Source organism: Enhydra lutris, unplaced genomic scaffold (assembly GCF_002288905.1).
Source record: "Enhydra lutris kenyoni isolate GAN:26980312 unplaced genomic scaffold, ASM228890v2 scaffoldscaffold5, whole genome shotgun sequence".
Taxonomy (NCBI): Eukaryota; Metazoa; Chordata; class Mammalia; order Carnivora; family Mustelidae; genus Enhydra; species Enhydra lutris.
The window spans coordinates 44592074-44609519 of NW_019154089.1; the positions used below are offsets into that span (position 1 = coordinate 44592074).

General features: G+C 37.6%; 1 protein-coding gene across 4 annotated transcripts in view; it reads left to right on the forward strand.

Annotated features, from left to right (window-relative positions):
- The window catches only part of LOC111141006 (chromosome unknown C5orf34 homolog), a 32878-nt gene that overhangs the window by 9838 nt on the left and 5594 nt on the right, over positions 1-17446 (forward strand). For 3 of the 4 annotated variants that reach the window (XM_022493318.1, XM_022493316.1, XM_022493317.1), the window contains exons 5-11: positions 460-558; positions 1638-1761; positions 8762-8853; positions 10139-10208; positions 10997-11167; positions 11565-11659; positions 13457-13555. In XM_022493318.1, coding sequence (XP_022349026.1) covers positions 460-558; positions 1638-1761; positions 8762-8853; positions 10139-10208; positions 10997-11167; positions 11565-11659; positions 13457-13555 — 750 coding nt within the window. The remainder of the gene's footprint in view (positions 1-459; positions 559-1637; positions 1762-8761; positions 8854-10138; positions 10209-10996; positions 11168-11564; positions 11660-13456; positions 13556-17446) is intronic. The other variant, XM_022493319.1, reaches the window with a different exon arrangement.

Genomic DNA, 17446 nt, shown 5'->3' on the forward strand with positions numbered 1-17446 from the left:
GACAGGATTAGGTTCTTCTACGATCCCATAGCATCCAGTAACTTTCCTTTCTTTGTGTTCTGTGTCTACTGTTTAACATCCCTACTTGATAGGCATCTTCACTGAGGACAGTGACTGTGTCTGCTTTTTTGGGTGTTATATCCCTAGTGTTAATGACATAGATAATGCAGTAAATATATGTCGTTTGAATCCTAAATTTTAAAGGTTAGTAAAACTGTTAATTTATAAAATTGTGCTGAGATTGAATAGGGAGATTGTTAAAAATACTGAAGACAATACATGGAAACGTAAGAAAAGTTTTCGATTTCCTTCCTACGCTTTTATATTAATTTTTACTTTTCTTTGACCTAACAAGTTAAGCAAGAAATACATCTTGTTACAGTAGCACTATTTTGTTGACTTCTAAAGGTAATTATGTCGAGTGACCAGAATTGCAAGCTTGTATTTTGTCCTTCACAGGTGGAATTTTTGTGACTCACTTTCACAAAGACAGTTGGATGAAGAATATTCCTATCCCGAGCTGGTGAAAGTGGTTTGGTACAAAGGTGTAACTTACCGGTAAGGCACCTGTGTTGGAGTGGGAGCTCTTTAGCGATGAGGGGAGGGAGGCAGACAGACTCCCGCAAAAGGACACTTAGGCTGGGGCCATCATTCTTCTGTTTGGTCCTAAATTTTATAGGACTCAAAACGTCGTTTTATGAGTGCACATAGGGGTTCTGTGACTGATTCACATTAACCATATTCACAGGATTTTTGTGACAACTTCAGAGCCAGAGAGGAGTAGTTTTGCTGGTGAATGAAATACTCATGTCAGTTAGGATATCACTTCCCAGCATTAGGGGATCTAGTTGTCTGAATTAGTCACATCAAAATATTGCCTGTTGAGTGTGGAATTAGAGAAGATTAGAGGCTCCTCTGTGTCTGCATTATTCCACTGAATTATTCCTACCACACCACAAAGTGTACCTCTCTGGTGACTAGAATGCTAATATTGGCTAGATTCAGGATTTCACTACTATAAATAATGCTAGAAGAGCCCTGCACAATTTTGTTCTTTGGGCTCTCCTTTTTTAGATGAAAGCCCATTCCCTCCTGACAACATATTCTTCATATATTTTTTTTAAATGGACTTGGCTGAAGTTTTTACACATTATATACCCAATACCTTGAGTGTAGTTGGCTGCCTCAGATGTGATCAGTCACCTTCTCTTAGAGGTGGCGCCTTTCACACATGGCTAATGTCATTCATCAGGTACTGATTCTGCTAGTTTCATTATTGAAGAGTAATCCTATTTTCAGGTTCTGAAGTTGTCATATTTAACTTCTTTGCAGTGGGCATTTCTTTGGTAATCAGTACATGCTGGCTACAGTGATTGGCAGTGGGGATACCGGGATGGTAAGATGCCTGACTTCCAAAAACTAGGCTCAGTTGTTGAAATAGCTATATTAATCAGTTCTATGTGTTCTATTTATCGTTTGCAAAAAAATTAATTTAGCTGGTTGGGTGCAGAGTATGAAATTATCCCTTTTGCTGGATAGGCAAAATCCCATACTACTCTGTTTGTTTGTTTGTTTGCTCTCATTTATGTTTTAATCTCAATTGGGAAAAAAATTTAATGATTATTTTTCTTCCTTAGACTAAACCATAAAAATGTGAACTCAATAGAGATTTATCCTGGAGATGGATCTGTTTTCAAGTCAGAGGGAGCTTATTTGGGGAGGTATTTTACATATTATTCCATTCAAGAAGGATCAGAAGAGGTAAGCTGACAATTAGGTCTCAGCTCAAGAATTTGTATATAGCTGTTTCTAAATAATTTTGAATATATGTAGGAAATCTGATCTTTACATGCTTGCCTACACAGTCTGGAGAATTCATATAACCTTTTGCCAACATTATCACAATGATTACTAACCACCTTATTTTTACTGCATTCTTATCCTCTATTCTGCCAGTCATTTGCCTAAGTAATTCGTGTTAAATTTTTTTTAAGATTTTCTTCTTAAGTAAGCTCCACACCCAAGGTAGGGCTCGAACTTACAACCTTGAGATCAAGAGTCACACATTCTACTGACTGAGCCAGGTGGGTGTCCCAATTTACGTTTAAATCAGAAGTTAAATTTGAACTTCTCATGTCATAGAATTTATCAATAAGGAAACACTAAAACCAGCAGCAATACTTTGAATCAGTATTCTTTTTTGAATTAAAATAGCACATTAAAAGCACATTCTTTTTTTTCCTACCAGGTAACTGTTTGCATATTTAAAATACCTCTCAGCTTCTAAATCTTTATATACAACTAGAAAGTTGAACAAGGGGCACCTGACCAGCACAGTTGGTTGGGCCTCCAACTCTTGGTTTTGGCTTATGTTGTGATCTCAGGGTTGTGGGATTGAGCCCCGTGGTGGGCTCCACGCTGAGCGTGTAGTCTGCTTGGGATTGCCTCTCCCTCAGTCCCTCCCCACCCTCTTTTAAAAAAAAAAAAGAAAGAAAGTTGAACAAGATTGTCCTCTGTTTTGAAAACAGTGAAACATAACGATATATTTAATCAATCAGACCAAAATGTAATCATATGGCTATATTGTTAATTGTCTAAATTTGCTTGTTCCCAGTCTGACATGTGACATCCACCATTATGTAAGGATCACCATAGGATCACCTGGCTTTGCTTTGCAGGACGGAACATAATGAATATGTTTTCTTTCCATATTACAGAGGGGAAATTGGAGTGATAAATTATTTGTCAGTTTTTCCATCTGTACTTCCCACTGTCCCCTCCACTCCCTATTTATATTTTAAGTAAATCCCAAATATCTTTCCATTCATTAATATTTTTATATATATACATATATATAGGAACAGATTTCCCACTGGGTCTATTTGTAGGAAAGTATTCATTTATTCAGTACATGTTATTTGAATACTCCTAGGCAGACACTCTGTCAGGCACTGGGTACAATGAAGAGCTCCTACCCTGAAGGGTTCATAACTTAGTAGTCAGATAGGCAAATGAGTAAATGAAATGAAATGAAAGTGTGACCAGTATTGTGTGTGTGTGTGTGTGTGTGTGTGTGTGTGTGTGTGTGTGTGTAGTGCATGAGACAATCAAGTAAATAGGCAAGTAGAGTAGGTATGTGTACCTCTACTGCTGACTGCTATGTACTGGGAGTTTGAAAATGTACAAGATAAATACGGTACATCTTCCTGGAGCTTCAGTTTTACTCAAAGGTATAAAGGAGAGGGATGATCTTTTTTTTTTTTTTTTTTAAAGATTTTATTTATTGAGAGCAAGAAAGCACGAGTCAGGGGAGGAGGAGAGGGAGAAACAGACTCCTGCCAAGCAAGGAGCCTGACACAGTGCTTGAGTCCAGGACCCTGAGATCTCAACCTGAGCTGAAGGTAGACGTTTAACCAACTGAGCCACCCAGGTTCCTTTGGGATGATAATTTTTATACTGAAGCAGATATATCAGGGAGGAGAAACATGAGCTTTTGGGATAAAACAGAAGGTCCAGATGAATTGTGCTTTTGTGGTGGACCGCTTTGGGCGGGCTTCACTCTCACACCTCTGTGAGCAACACTTCACTTCACCTCTGTCCACTGGAGTGAAGAGATTTAGAAATCCTGTCTTTTCAGGATAAATTGTTGGCTCCTTACTTTAACCCATATTCAAAAATAAATTCCAGATGGATTAAAGGGCTAAATGTAAGAAACCAAACTTTCTCATGGTCAGGAAAAAATATGGAAGAACAGGGCTTATAATCTCGGGAGAGGAGAGGTCTTCTGAAGTACAACACAAAACACTGGAAAGCATAAAATAAAAGCTTGGCAACCGTGAAGTTTTCAAACTTATGTTAAATTTTAAATATTTAACTTCTGTTAAATGAGGTAAAGTCAAAAAGATAAGCAAAGGCCTAGAAGAAAATATTCTGCATTACAAATCAGAATAAAAAGACCAAAAACAAAAAAACCTCTCATAGAAAAATGAGTGAACAGTAAGAATGGTTAAGCCATAGAAAAGACAATATAAATAACTCCTAGTATGTGGAAACATTAAGGTTTACTGCTTGCATCAAAGAAATGCAAATTAAAATAACGTATTTTTCACTCATGGAATTGTCGAAAAGTTGATAGTGTCTACTGTGGGCAAGGGTGTGGTGAAAAGGGTGCTTTCATAGTACTGGTTGGAGTATAAATGGATTCTTTCCTTCAGGAAAGACAATGTGATAATATCAAGTTAAATTGGCTAGAAATCCTGCCTCTTAGTATCTATCCTAGCAGAATATTAGCACGTATACACATAGAAATACGGCCAGGGATGTGGACTGTAGCATTGCCTGTAGTAACAAAAAACTGGAGGCAGTCGAAATGCATCAGTAGAGAAATGGTGAAATGAGCTGTGTGGTCAGATTATGGGGACGCTGTGCAGCAGTTTAAAGGAATGAGGAAGATGTAGATGCAGAGAGAGAGAGAGATTGAAAGATCTCCAAGACACTGTGAAAAAGGAAAGTTACAGAAGAACATGTACAGTGATATCTTTTGTAAAGAACAAAAACCCCAAACCCAAATATGACTGTATATAGTACACATGTAAATGCACGGGGGAAGATCTGGGCAGATAAAAACCAAACTGAAGGGATATCTGGGTGGCTCAGTTGATGGAGCATCTGACTCTTGATTTTGGCTCAGGTCATGACCGCAGGGTTGTGAGAATGAGCCAGCATCAGGCTCTGTGCTCAACAGGGAGTCTGCTTGAGATTCTCTCTCTCCCTCTCTTTCTGCCTCTTCCATTCATGCTCTCTCTTTCTCTCTCAAATAAATAGATAAATCTTTAAGAAAAAAAAATGAACTGAAGTGGTTACTTTTGGGGAGGAGCAGGGGATTTTGTGGGTGAGGGAGAGTAGGGAGGGACTTAAATCTTGTATTTTTTTTTGCTTTGTCCCTCCCCAAAATATTAGTGATATATTGCTACTTGTATACTTAAATTTTTAAATAGGAAAGATATAATTACTTCTGTAGAGATAAGAACTTGGTGCTCTGGAACCACATTAGGAGGGGCACCTGACCCAGAATGGGGGAAAAATCTTCTGGAGGATGATATGGCTGAGCTAGGATCTATAATTACATTTTATTTTATTTTTTAAGTAATCTCCACACCCAATATGGCACTCAAACTCACAACCCTTAGTCAAGAGTTGGATCAAGAGTTAGATGCTCTACTCTGAGCCAAGCAGGTATCCCTAGACCTATAATTTTAAAGATTTATTTATTTATGTATTTATTTATTTGACAGACAGATCACAAGTAGGCAGAGAGGGAGGCAGAGAGAGAGGGAGAAGCAGGCTCCCTGCCGAACTGAGCCCGATGTGGGGCTCGATCCCAGAACCCTGGGATCATGGCCTGGGCAGAAGGCAGAGGCTTAACCCACTGAGCCACCCAGGTGCCCCTAGACCTATAATTTTAAAGAAGGAGTTACACAGAAGAAGAATAGAGGTTGGAGGAGTATATAGCTGAGGGAACATACTTGCTTCACTCCTTGCATGGCTGGTTTCTTGTTGGTAAAATTGCTATTTAAGTGTCACCTCCTCAAGGAGGCTTTTCCTGACTATCCAAATTAGAGAAACTACCTATGACACTGTCATGGTTTCCTCCTCTTTTTTTTTTTTCTTCCCAGCAATTAATACTATGTGACATTTTCTTACTGATTAATGTTCATTTACTAACTAGCCCACACTAGAAGTAAGCCCTGTCTTGTTCAACACACCGTTACTGCTAGAGCATGAAAAAGATAGATAAATGTCACTTAACTAGAGGCTGGGGCAAGTGTGGAGTGTTGACGGAAATGAAAATGTTATACATAGATGGAATGCTAGAGAGATCTAATGTTGGGGGGAATGTCCAGGGAAAAAACTAAACCACGAAGTTGGGCCAGCTCATAAATGGGGCATGGGAAACCATATTGCTTTTGCAGAGCCGCTGAAGGATTTAAGTAGGGAAATGGCATCCTATTTTTGTTAGGTCGTTTCAGAGGAAGATAAACTGGAGTGGGGAAGGGGTAGACCAGTTAGAAGACATGTATAGCAGTTCAGGGAAGGAAGTATGAGGACTAGGCAGTGGTAATGAGAATGATGGTGATGGGAATGGACACAAGAAATATTAAGGAAATACAACTGATGACTGGATAGTGGGGATGAGGAAGGAGTTAAAAATGATGACAGATTATTGAATAAATCAGTGAGTGGTGGTGCCAAGCACATTATTAAGCCAAAATTTTATCAAATATAAATTGTTTTGATGATGGCTGCTTTTTGATCTTACCAGGAGTCATCAATAAAACATTTAAATTCTATTAGATCTCAACCCCATTTGCCTAAAAGTAAGATACTCTTAATTATAAGGTATATCCAGATTTCAGAGGTGTTAAATTGTGAAAAATGAGCATCTTAGAATTGATGAAATGGAGGAGTAGAAAAGACAAGAACTCTTGGGATGCTTGGGTGGCTCAGTCCATTAAGTGTCTGCCTTCGGCTCAGGTCATGATCCCAGGGTTCTGGGATACAGTCCTGCATCAGGCTTCTTGCTCAGCAGGGAGCCAGCTTCTCCCTCTCCTTCTACTTCTTCCTCTGCTTGTGCTCTTTTTCTTCCTCTCTCTGACAAATAAATGCATAAAATCTTAAAAAAAAAAACAACAAAAAACCAAGATCTCTCAAGGATCTCAGTATCCAATAGAGAAAGATGTAAATAGTTAAAATCCAATAGTGCCTATCATGTGCCTTAGCACATTGCTGGGGATACAGAGGTCAGCAAAACAGACACAGCCTCTAGCTTCATGAAGTTCTATCCTAGCAGGGAAGATAGACATTAAGTAAAAAAGTATTAAGTTGAAATCATAATGAAAACCAAGAAGCTAGAGTGGAGGGTACTGTGCTTGTGGACATAACTAGGTTTTACCTAGTCTGTGGACCTCAGTAATGGCTTCCCTGAGAGGAAGGGAAAGTAGGAGTTAGACAAAGGGAGATGATGGAGGAGGGAACTGAGTTCCAGGTAGAGAGAACACACCACAGGTATATACGAAGTATAGAAGGAGAAAATGTGGATTTTGAAATGAAGTTCATTCCATTTTTTACATGTCAAAGTGAGATATCGAGTGGAGAAGCTTAGTAGAGTTTTAGATACTCAAGTCTACAGTCCAGGATAAAAGAGGAGGGACAATCCTTTGACGACCTACTGTATACTAAATTCTGCCCTGGGTGCTTTATCTATGAATTATATCATTGATCCTCAGTCTAGATGGTAGGTAGTATCCCCATTTCATAGATTGTAGGCGTCGTGGTTTATGAAAGTCTGCATAAGGGGCACCTGAGTGGCTCAATTGGTTGGGCCTCCAACTCTTGGTTTCAGCTGGGGTGGTGGTCTTCTCTCCTGGTTGTGAGATTGAACCTGCCTGTGTGGGGCTCCTGCTTACTGTAGAGTCTGCTCCAGATTGTTCCTCCTCCTTCTCCCCACAATGCCTGCCCTCCCTCCCCCCGCTGCCAGTCCCTACTCCGTGCACTTTCTCTCTTAAATGAATAAATGGATAAAATCTTAAAAAACAAAAACAAAAATGTTACATAAACCTGCCTGTCATTATAGTTAGTAAGAGACATACCTGTGATTTGAATCCAGCTTTGTTTTAACTTCAAAGCCCATCTTCTCTCACTGATGGTAAAGTATGGATGGGCTATATTCTCTTGTGGTTCAAATTAGATCTGTGCTACTTTTTTTTTAAATTTATTTATTTGACAGATAGAGATCACAAGTAGGCAGAGAGGCAGGCAGAGACAGAAAGGAGGAAGCAGGCTCCCTGCTGAGCAGAGAGCACGATGTGGGGCTTCGATCCCAGGACCCTGAGATCATGACCCGAGCCGAAGGCAGAGGCTTTAACCCACTGAACCACCCAGGCACCCCATGATCTGTGCTACTTCTTGGCCCTCAAATTTCGGTTTCCTTATCTAAAAAAAAATAGGTATTAATAGTTCTTATCTCAGAGTTGTTTTGAGGAGTAAATGAAATAAACCATGTACATTACATAGCATAGCACCTAGCATATAGTATATGTTCAATAAATGTTAGCTGTTGATATTATATTTATTATGCACACAACTTTGGACTCTGCTGGGATTACCCAGGAAGAGTCAGGAAATCAGAAAACAAGGCTGAATACAGAACCCCGGGGAAACACAAATATTAATGAGTCTGAGAAAGAGGGAATTCAGAGGGAATAACAAAATATTTTTCAATTCAAGAAGCTGAACTTATAAGGAATACGTCTTCCACAAATTGTAGCAATAGTTCTTCCATTAATAAAATATAATAAAATTATTTATTTGTTCAACTAAAATAGTTTTTTAAAAACTATATGGGCTTTTTTTTTTCCCTTTTGGTCTGAGGGGTAAAGGGGGGAGCTTGTATGATAAGTTTTCTGCTAATGTGTTGGAAAATTAATGTGGTTGCCATATTAAGTACAGCCAAAATTTAAAGTGTGCAGTAAGTTATAGGGCATTAGAATGCAACTTTTGTAACTCTCCAGGATGAAAGCTAGACTTTAAAAAATGGGAAAAAAGGAAGAGCATAAAATACCTTTAAAAATATACCTTTTAAGGGTTTTTGATGAAGTTAAAATAACTGCTTGCCTTGTCGTAATATAAATACAAAACTGAAAAAAAAATAATGATGGCCAGGATTTATTATTGAGCTGTTTCATTTTAAATTAATTTTCAGAGAGAAGAGAAGACTTATTCAGTAAATAACCTTCCTCCTGATAGACCAGGAAGTCTGTTCTCTGTGTGTTCTCTCATTAAACAGGCAACCAGGTAAGTTCTTCACATTCAGCTGACTCACGTGTTTTGTGTTTGAGAATCCTAATACATTTTCTGGTGGTTAGGGTTAGATTAAGAATTTGTAGATACAGTGGAAGTAAGTGTTTTGGTGAAATCGGTCAGTTTTTCTGGTCTCTTCATTTATAAAATAAGATAATCACATAATTATAACAGTTCTTCTGGCTTTGAAATTTAAAATTAAATATGGAGAAACATCCAAATATGTCAAACAAGTGGTGGTAGGAAATGAGTGCCTTTTCTCTGGGTGAGTACAGTGAGTGCATCATCATTGTGCCTTGGAATCAGCTGAGGATTTCATGATGCCTTTTACATTTTCATGCTTTTTTATCTTCAGAGTAATAGAGATTCTGAAAATGAAGTGTAGTTTGGTACTTTGGCTCATATGTTTTTAAAATTCTACTAACTAATCTGTGGCAATCAGAACCATGAAAGTGTATTGTTGGATTAAATTTTTTTTTTAAGGATTTTATTTCTTTATTTGACAGACGGAAATCACAAGTAGGCAGAGAGGCAGGCAGAGAGAGAGGGAGAGGAGGAAGCAGGTTCCCCACTGAGCAGAGAGCCCGATGCGGGGCTGGATCCCAGGACCCTGGGATCATGACCTGAGCCAAAGGCAGAGGCTTTAACCCACTGAGCCACCCAGGCGCCCCTAAATTATTTATTTTTACAAATGTCTAAGCAACTTGCAAGCTAGATTTGAAAGAGCAAGATTGGTAATTTGATTTCCCACAGACAGTTGATCCACCTCCCTAGCACTCTGAGACAATAGAAAGGAGCACCTGAAAATTCTCTCCATTTGGAGTCATTTCATTGCTAAAAAAAAATCAGAGGAACGGGGCACCTGGGTGGCTCAGTGGGTTAAAGCCTCTGCCTTTGGCTTGGGTCATGATCCCAGAGTCGTGGGATCGAGCCCCACATCAGGCTCTCTGCTCAGCAGGGAGCCTGCTACCTCCTCTCTCTTTGCCTGCCTCTCTGCCTACTTGTGATCTCTGTCAAATAAATAAATAAAATCTTTAAAAAAAAAAATCAGAGGAGTAACCTTAACTATGTAAGATTAACACAAAAGAAAGCAACCCCCTTCCAGGGGAATAGAGGATTTCTGGAAGAAAAGTGTTCTGAACATATTTTAGTGGAAATGAAATTTAGTGGAAATGGAAATTTACTTGCCTAACATGTCGTAGAGTAGTGAGAATGCATTGCTAGAATTGGAAAATGCCATTATTTGCAAATGTTTAAGTACTGTTTTTCATGTTCACAGAATTCTTCAACATTGTACCAAGACAAGGCTTTCTTTAAGCCATAATTATCGTATATGCTGCTGGAAAATGGTATCTTAAAATTATTATTCTTATTACTCTTTTAAAGATTTTTATTTTTAAGTAATCTCTATACTCAGTTTAGGGCCTGAACTCACAATTCTGAGATCAAGAGGTCACATGCTCCACTGACTGAGGCAGCCAGGGGCCCCTTAAAATTATTTTAAAAGCCAGATTTTTAAATTGTTTTATTGTTTGCATACATACCTCTAAGTTCAAGTTACTTTCATCTAAGTCAAGTGAGAAATTCTTTGTAACATTAATATTGCTTTATTAAGAAAAATATCCACTTACTAGAAAAACTCTGCAAAGTCCAGCTTTTATGTTACACTTTGTCTGTAATTTGTGTTTCTTTTTTCTTAGTGGAGAAAGAGGGCAGGGGAATTGATTGGATTTGAAGTATGTGGAAACATAGTTATCTTAAACTATGATATTACAGTATTCTATTGTATTTCCATAACTGTAAAAATAAATTCTTTAACATTGACTTAAAGGAAATGATTCTCAGACTTTGATTTCTGTATCTGTACTAATTTAGTTACAAACCTATATGTTGCTGTAGTTCCTAATGTTTTTCTGTGTTCTACGTAAAATTCAGCAGAACCGTGACTTTCCAAAGATATTAGAACTTAAACTGCTTGTCATAGACTAATTTGGGTATCCACTTCTGGAAAAGTCAAAATATATGTAAGAATTCTACAGTATCCAACTTCTGAATAAAGTTGCTTCAGAATTTCGTAATTATTTAAGTCAATAATGGATAACTCTCTTTCCTGCTATTTTTATTAACTTGGTTTTAGGTACCTGGGATAAAGGATAACAATATACTGCCTTTGCTTTTGAGAGAATCATTCATACCCAGTGTGGGAAGATTTCTTGCATACTCTGATGACAAAGTACATGCTCTCTTTTTAGATGGCATTACTCTAACCCTAAATTGGAATTTCAGCTCTTTTATGGAAAAGAGACAGGTGATTATATTTCAGACTGAAATCTATTTTTCATTTTTTTAATCTGTGGAAATAGAACAAAGAAAATAAAGTACCACACTATTTCAATTTATTTTTTGAAGTGTAAAATGCGTTAAGAAGTTTTAGTGATCTCATTGGATTTCTTAGCAAAAACCAGAAAGGTTGACAAATAATCATTGTTATAAAGGTAACTGATTATATAGAGAAGGACTGGTATAGAGGAGTGGTTAAATAATACCATAATCCTTGTAAAAGATAAATTTTAAATTAAAATAAACCTTTAATGATTCATCTACTCATTATTTTTTAAATTGAAAAATTAGAGAGGCTTTTGTTGCATTTTATGTTTGTTTCAGTTTTGAAATTATAAAACTTACCTTCCTCCTTGCTTCTTAAGGTAGATCAAGGTCTCAACTTAGGTTGGGGTAGGTTAACTTTTCCCGATGGACAAGATCAGTTAATTCAGATTGAACATCCTGGACCATATAAAAGGTACTGAAAAGCAGTTTTAAAAATTCTCCCCACCCCCCCTTTTTTTAGAAGATTTTATTTATTTATTTGACAGAGAGAGAGAGAGAGAGAATGAGAGAGAACAAGCAGGGGGAGCGGCAGGGAGAGAAAGAGGGAAAAGCAGGCTCCCTGCTGAGCAGAGAGCCCTACTCGGGGCTCGATCCCAGGATCCTGGGATCATGAACTGAGCCTAAAGCAGAGGCTTAACCTACTGAGCCACCCAAGTGCCCCTAAAAATTATTTTTATGATAATAACTTTTCCTCTTAGAGGGGAAGCATATAAACATTATTTAAATGTTCTAGATATTTTTAGTTTTTCCAGGTAGATAATGTGCATGATGTTATTCTAGCAGGTTTCAGAATTTACAATAATACTGGCATCTAGCATAACTAAATAAATCAAGTCAGCTTTAATCATTTCCATTTGTATTCAAGTGGTTTGTCAAAATAAATGTTTTCAATATAACTGACTTGCTGTGGAAATTGGACTGTGGAAAGCTGTGTTACCAATTAATTAATTCCTTAACCAATTTGAGGTAAGGTTTACACAAATAACTAAACTTGGGTATATTTCTATAAAGTGGAATAAAATAATTTGCTGATGCTTAAGATGGAGAAGATTCCTGAAATCAGCTTTTTATGAAATGTTTTTTTGCTTTTGGTTTATGTAATTTGTTATAACCAGTCAACTTGAACATTCTCGACATGTTACTGATTTTACTTGAGAATATTCACAAAAGAATTGCTTTTTTTACCTCACGAATTTATTTTTCAGGAGGGGGATTGGGATTTATTGCATTTTGGTTTAAATGCTCCAATATTCATTGCTGGCTTGAATAATTTGCATCAAAAATTTAGTGTCTTAGGGCCCCTGGGTGGCTCAGTTGGTGAAGCGTCTGACTCTTGATTTTGGCTAAGGTCATGATCTTGGGGTTGTGGGATCAAGCCCCAAGCCTGCTTGAGATTCTCTTCCTGTCCCTCAGCCCTTCCCCTCCCTCTGCTTGCATGCGCACCCAAGCATATACTCTCTCTGTCTAAAATAAAGAAATCTTTTTAAAAAACTACAGTATTTGGCAAACATTACTATTTGTTTCAGCTCATCACTTCAGATCATTGATACTTGTTTTGTATATTCATTGAGTTATATATAATTATACATTTATAATGTATAAATTATAAATTTATGGGTGTGTTCTGGTTATAATTATATTTATATAAATATAATTTATATTTAATTTATAAATTATAAATTTACATAAATAAATTTATAAAAATTTATAGATAAATATATAATTATAATTATACATTTATAATGTATAAATTATATACTAATGGGTGTGTTCTGGTTTAAATTTTATTTTTTTATTTTTGATGGGTTTCTTTATTTTTTTTTAAATTTTAGAAAGCAAATGCTCACTTGTCTTAATGTGTAAAGACATTTTCATTATAAAACATAATGAAACTCATTTTACTTTGTAAAACTAAAAGACTTTAGACATTTAAATTTGAGTTTTGAGTGAAATCCAAGTATCACTTTGTTCTGATTCTTAAATCTCATCTTTATTAATCATGACTATGAGTAAATCATTTTATCCTTGATGAATAATGAAAAAAACTTGCCTTTTCCATTTCCTTTAAAAAAGATTCAAAAAATTGCCCACTTGGGAATTTATCCTTTTCCCCCAAGTTGTCTTAATAATTTTTCCTTTCTAAAAAATGCTTTTATAAATATTACACAAGCTCATTTTTCAAATATTTCTTTTAATGTTTTCAATCTAGATATGTGACAGCAGTTATATCATGGTGCAGAAGACTGACCCAAACTAGTCAGAGAGAGATGCCCACACATCCTTCATCTTCTCTTGTTGAAGAAAATTGGTATGTATATTTCTTTTAAATTTCATCTGTGTAGGAGAGACACAAAAATTAAAAACATCAAATGGTAAACTCTAAGACTTCCTGATAGCTTAAGCTTGAAAATAATTTATCTTTAATCAGATATTTATTACATATCACCATATTTTATCTGAAGGTCAGAAAATTGCATTGAAAATTTCATATCAAAATGCGTGATTCCTTTAATGTGATAAATTCATCCTGAAAACTTTATGGAAAAATTTAAAGGGTTTTTTTTTTTTTAAGTTTTTATTTATTTATTTGACAGACAGAGATCACAAGCAGGCAGAGAGGCAGGCAGAGAGAGAGGAAGGCAAGCAGGCTCCCTGCTGAGCAGAGAGCCTGATGTGGGGCTCGATCCCACGACTCTGGGATCATGACCCAAGCCAAAGGCAGAGGCTTTAACCCACTGAGCCACTCAGGCGCCCCTAAAGGGGTTTTTTAAAATTTTAGTAATATTAAGAGAAGTAAAATGTTGACTAACATAATAAACTTTCAGAAAAAGTTGATTTTGTAATCATTTCTATCATATTAATTACCTATCCCATATTAATTGGAAAATCAACAAATAAAGTATTTTAGTCCCTCTTGTGTGCCTTTCAGTGAGCAGGGGGTTGGGCTTCAAAGGAATATTTAGGGAAGTTAAGTCATTTCAGGGAGGGAACAAGGGCAGAGGTAAAAAACATGTTTTGTCCTGTGAAGACAGGAAGAAAACAGTTTTTATGGAGCAGATGCTATCTGTTCGATGGATAGGAATGGATCTTGTGATCAGTAGAGGAGCTCAGACTTGATGGAATTACTAGTTCGTAAGTAGAACGAATGGCAAAAAGGTCATTAGGAAGGTTAGTATCACTGAGCGGATAATCTGAGTACACAGGTATCCCCTTTTCGAAAGTTTGTGTTATTACACCACTGCGCTTTTACGAAAGACCTCCATCAGTTTGTTCCCGATTTTCTCGGGACCCACCACCCTGAACACGCCTGATCTTGTCTGATCTCAGAAGCTAAGCAGGGTGGGGCCCCATTAGTGCTTGGATGGGGGTATGTACCTGTTTTTGCTAACCAAAAGAAATCAAAAAATGATTTTTGGTTTTAAGAAAAAAGGCAAAAAGTGAAAGTAGCATTCAGTATTTTGCCGCGAGCTCTTATAGAGGCAGCTTGTACCCCGAGCCGGGAGAGTGGCACCTCCGAGCTCCTTTCCTGGGAACTACACTCAGCCGCTCAGCTTCAAGCCGCCAGAGCTTTGAATGTGGCTGGGAGCCTCTGTGCTTTCTCTCAATTTATTTTGTGCATCTATCAGCAAGATGAGTCCTCAGGTCTCAAAAAAAGGCCTAAGAGAGGTTATTTTTTGGGTGTGGGAAAGATCAAAAAATTGTCCATAAACATTAGTGGTAATTATTTTTCAACTTTATGCCATTTCAGTGTATGATCGTTTTCATAGGAACTCTGTACTTTTGGATAGTGGAGGAAGCCTGTGTTGGAAAAGAGGGATACCAGGAATAATTTAGGAAGCTTTAAGGTAGTTTGTAAGGTGTCTTAGCATTGCATGGTAAAAAAAATATAAACATTAAGCCTGATTCTTATCACCTTTTCCTAAATTACTTAGAGAAAGAGGTACAAATCAAATCAGTAGGTGTTATTGGAATGACTTAGGTATCCTAAGGATTCAGCTTTCCAGATCTTCCATTCTTCAGCTACAGCCCATTTGGGAGCAGAAGAGTTGCCCAAATAGCTGGCAAAAAAATGTAGTTGGGATGAAAGGGAAATTGTATGTGACTATAAGATTGGTCACTTCATCATTGCTCAGCTGGCAAGGTTTCAAGATGCTAGCCTTTTCATAGGAAGGCTTTGAAGAGGATAACTATTGAGACAGATGCAAAGTGAGGGCTTGAGGGAAGTGCATACTGGTGATAGTAGCTCTGGGGGAAAGCAGCGAGGAGCAGCAGAAAAAGAGGAACTGAGGAAGAGTAGAGAGAGGAGATGCAGCCCCTGACAGTAGCTAGCTCCATTTCCCTTGCAAAGCCCAAGACATCTCCACTGTGATTTGTTTTCTTGTCAAGGAAGGGGGGGTTGAAGGAAGAGAACGGATTACGCAATGAAGAGCTACCAGAATTCATTTCAGTATTTTTTTCCCAACTCACCTTCTATTATTAATTTACTGATTCAACTTTTTAAAAGGGATGCTAGTCAAAACATTGAACAGCAGATAGTTCACAAGAAGTTGGTTCATCATGTGAGCAACAGCATTAAAGGTGGTTTGTATTGTTTGCTTATGGCCAGAAAAATATTTCCTATGTAGGGGGGAAAAAAGTGTTTTGCAATGATGAAGAATCAGCAGGCTTTGGAGTAAATCATATCCAAGACTTTACCACAGAAGCTTAAAGTGTTGCGAGATCTCTTTCATTCTCCATCCATAGGCTGGAGTACAAGGAAAGAGAGCAAGTTGACAAGGAGGTGTATGTGTCCTACTACTATACCTAAAGCCAGTAAGAAGACAAGTTCTATACCCCTTTGTGAACTGTGAAGACTATTCTAGAGACTCGAATAGAGAGATCTTTTAGATATTAAAGTCCTCATTAATTTTGCAGAGAGCTAGTTGAGTTACAGTATTTCCTAGTTGTGTCCACTACTCATATTTCATTCTAGCTTAATGAGGAAAAAGAAAGAACACACACATAAAAGAGTCTGCTGGAGTTGTACAAATTTAACCCTTTGCCCCATACCAGTTGCTCCTATATCTGTTTCTGTGGAACATGGTTTAAGGGTTAATGTTCATCATGTTAACCATTCCAATCAAGGAGAAGAGAATGTTTAGTATGTTTAGTATATTGTGTTTAAGAAAACAGTAGGTAGTCTATTCCAGAATAAATTTAATAAGAACTACTTATTGTGTTTTGGGGCACCTGGGTGGCTCAGTCAGTTGAGTATTTAACTCTTGATTTTGGCTCAGATTATGATCTTAGGGTTCTGAGATCGAGCCCCGTGTGGGGCTCCGTGTTAGGCATGGAGCCTGCTTAAGATTCTTTCTCTCCCTCTGCCACCAACCCTCTCCTTCTCTAAAGGAAGGGAGGAAGGGAGGGAGGGAGGAAGGAAAGGAAGAAGAGAAGAGAGGAAAGGAAAGGGAAAAAAGGAAGGAAAGAAAAAGGAAGAAAGGAAGGAAAGAAGGGAGGGAGGGAGGAAGGAAGGAAGGAAAGACTTACTATGTTTTGACACTTAATTCAACTGTGTAAAAGCTTAGCTCTCCAAAATTATCTCTTTCTGAAGAGTTCCATATAAATGAGGTCTCATTATATGTGCAAAGTACAGAAGAACAAAAACATCTTTTCCTCCTGAAAAAGATAATCTAGGTATGAAGATCAGAAAATTAAAGAGTTCAAGAGAAGGTATTGTAAATCAGTATATGATTAGTTAACATAAGGCTATAGGAATTCAAAGGAGGGAGCACTCCTTTCATAGAAGTGATAGGATTTTACTAGGTTTTTTTTTTTTTAAGATTTATTTATTTGAGAGAGAGGGGAGAGAGTACGTCCATGTACACATGTGCAAGTGTGGGAGGGAGGCAGAGGAGGAGGGAGAGGAACAAGCAGACCCCCTACTGAGCATAGAGCCTGATGCAGGGCTCCAACCCCCCAACCCTGAGATCATGACCTGAGCCGAAATCAAGGGTTGGCTGCTTAACTGACTGAGGCACCCAGGCACTCCTAATTTTAGTAGGTTTTTAAAGTTTGACTAAACTTTGAGGAGGAAACCAGAGGTTATGTCAGGTTAGTATTAAAAAGTTATAGCCAACAGGACCTGTGGGTGGACAGGCTCCTAAAGGAATGGGGCCTGGCACTCCAGCAGCATATGGGAGAGGGAGAACAGAATATGAAG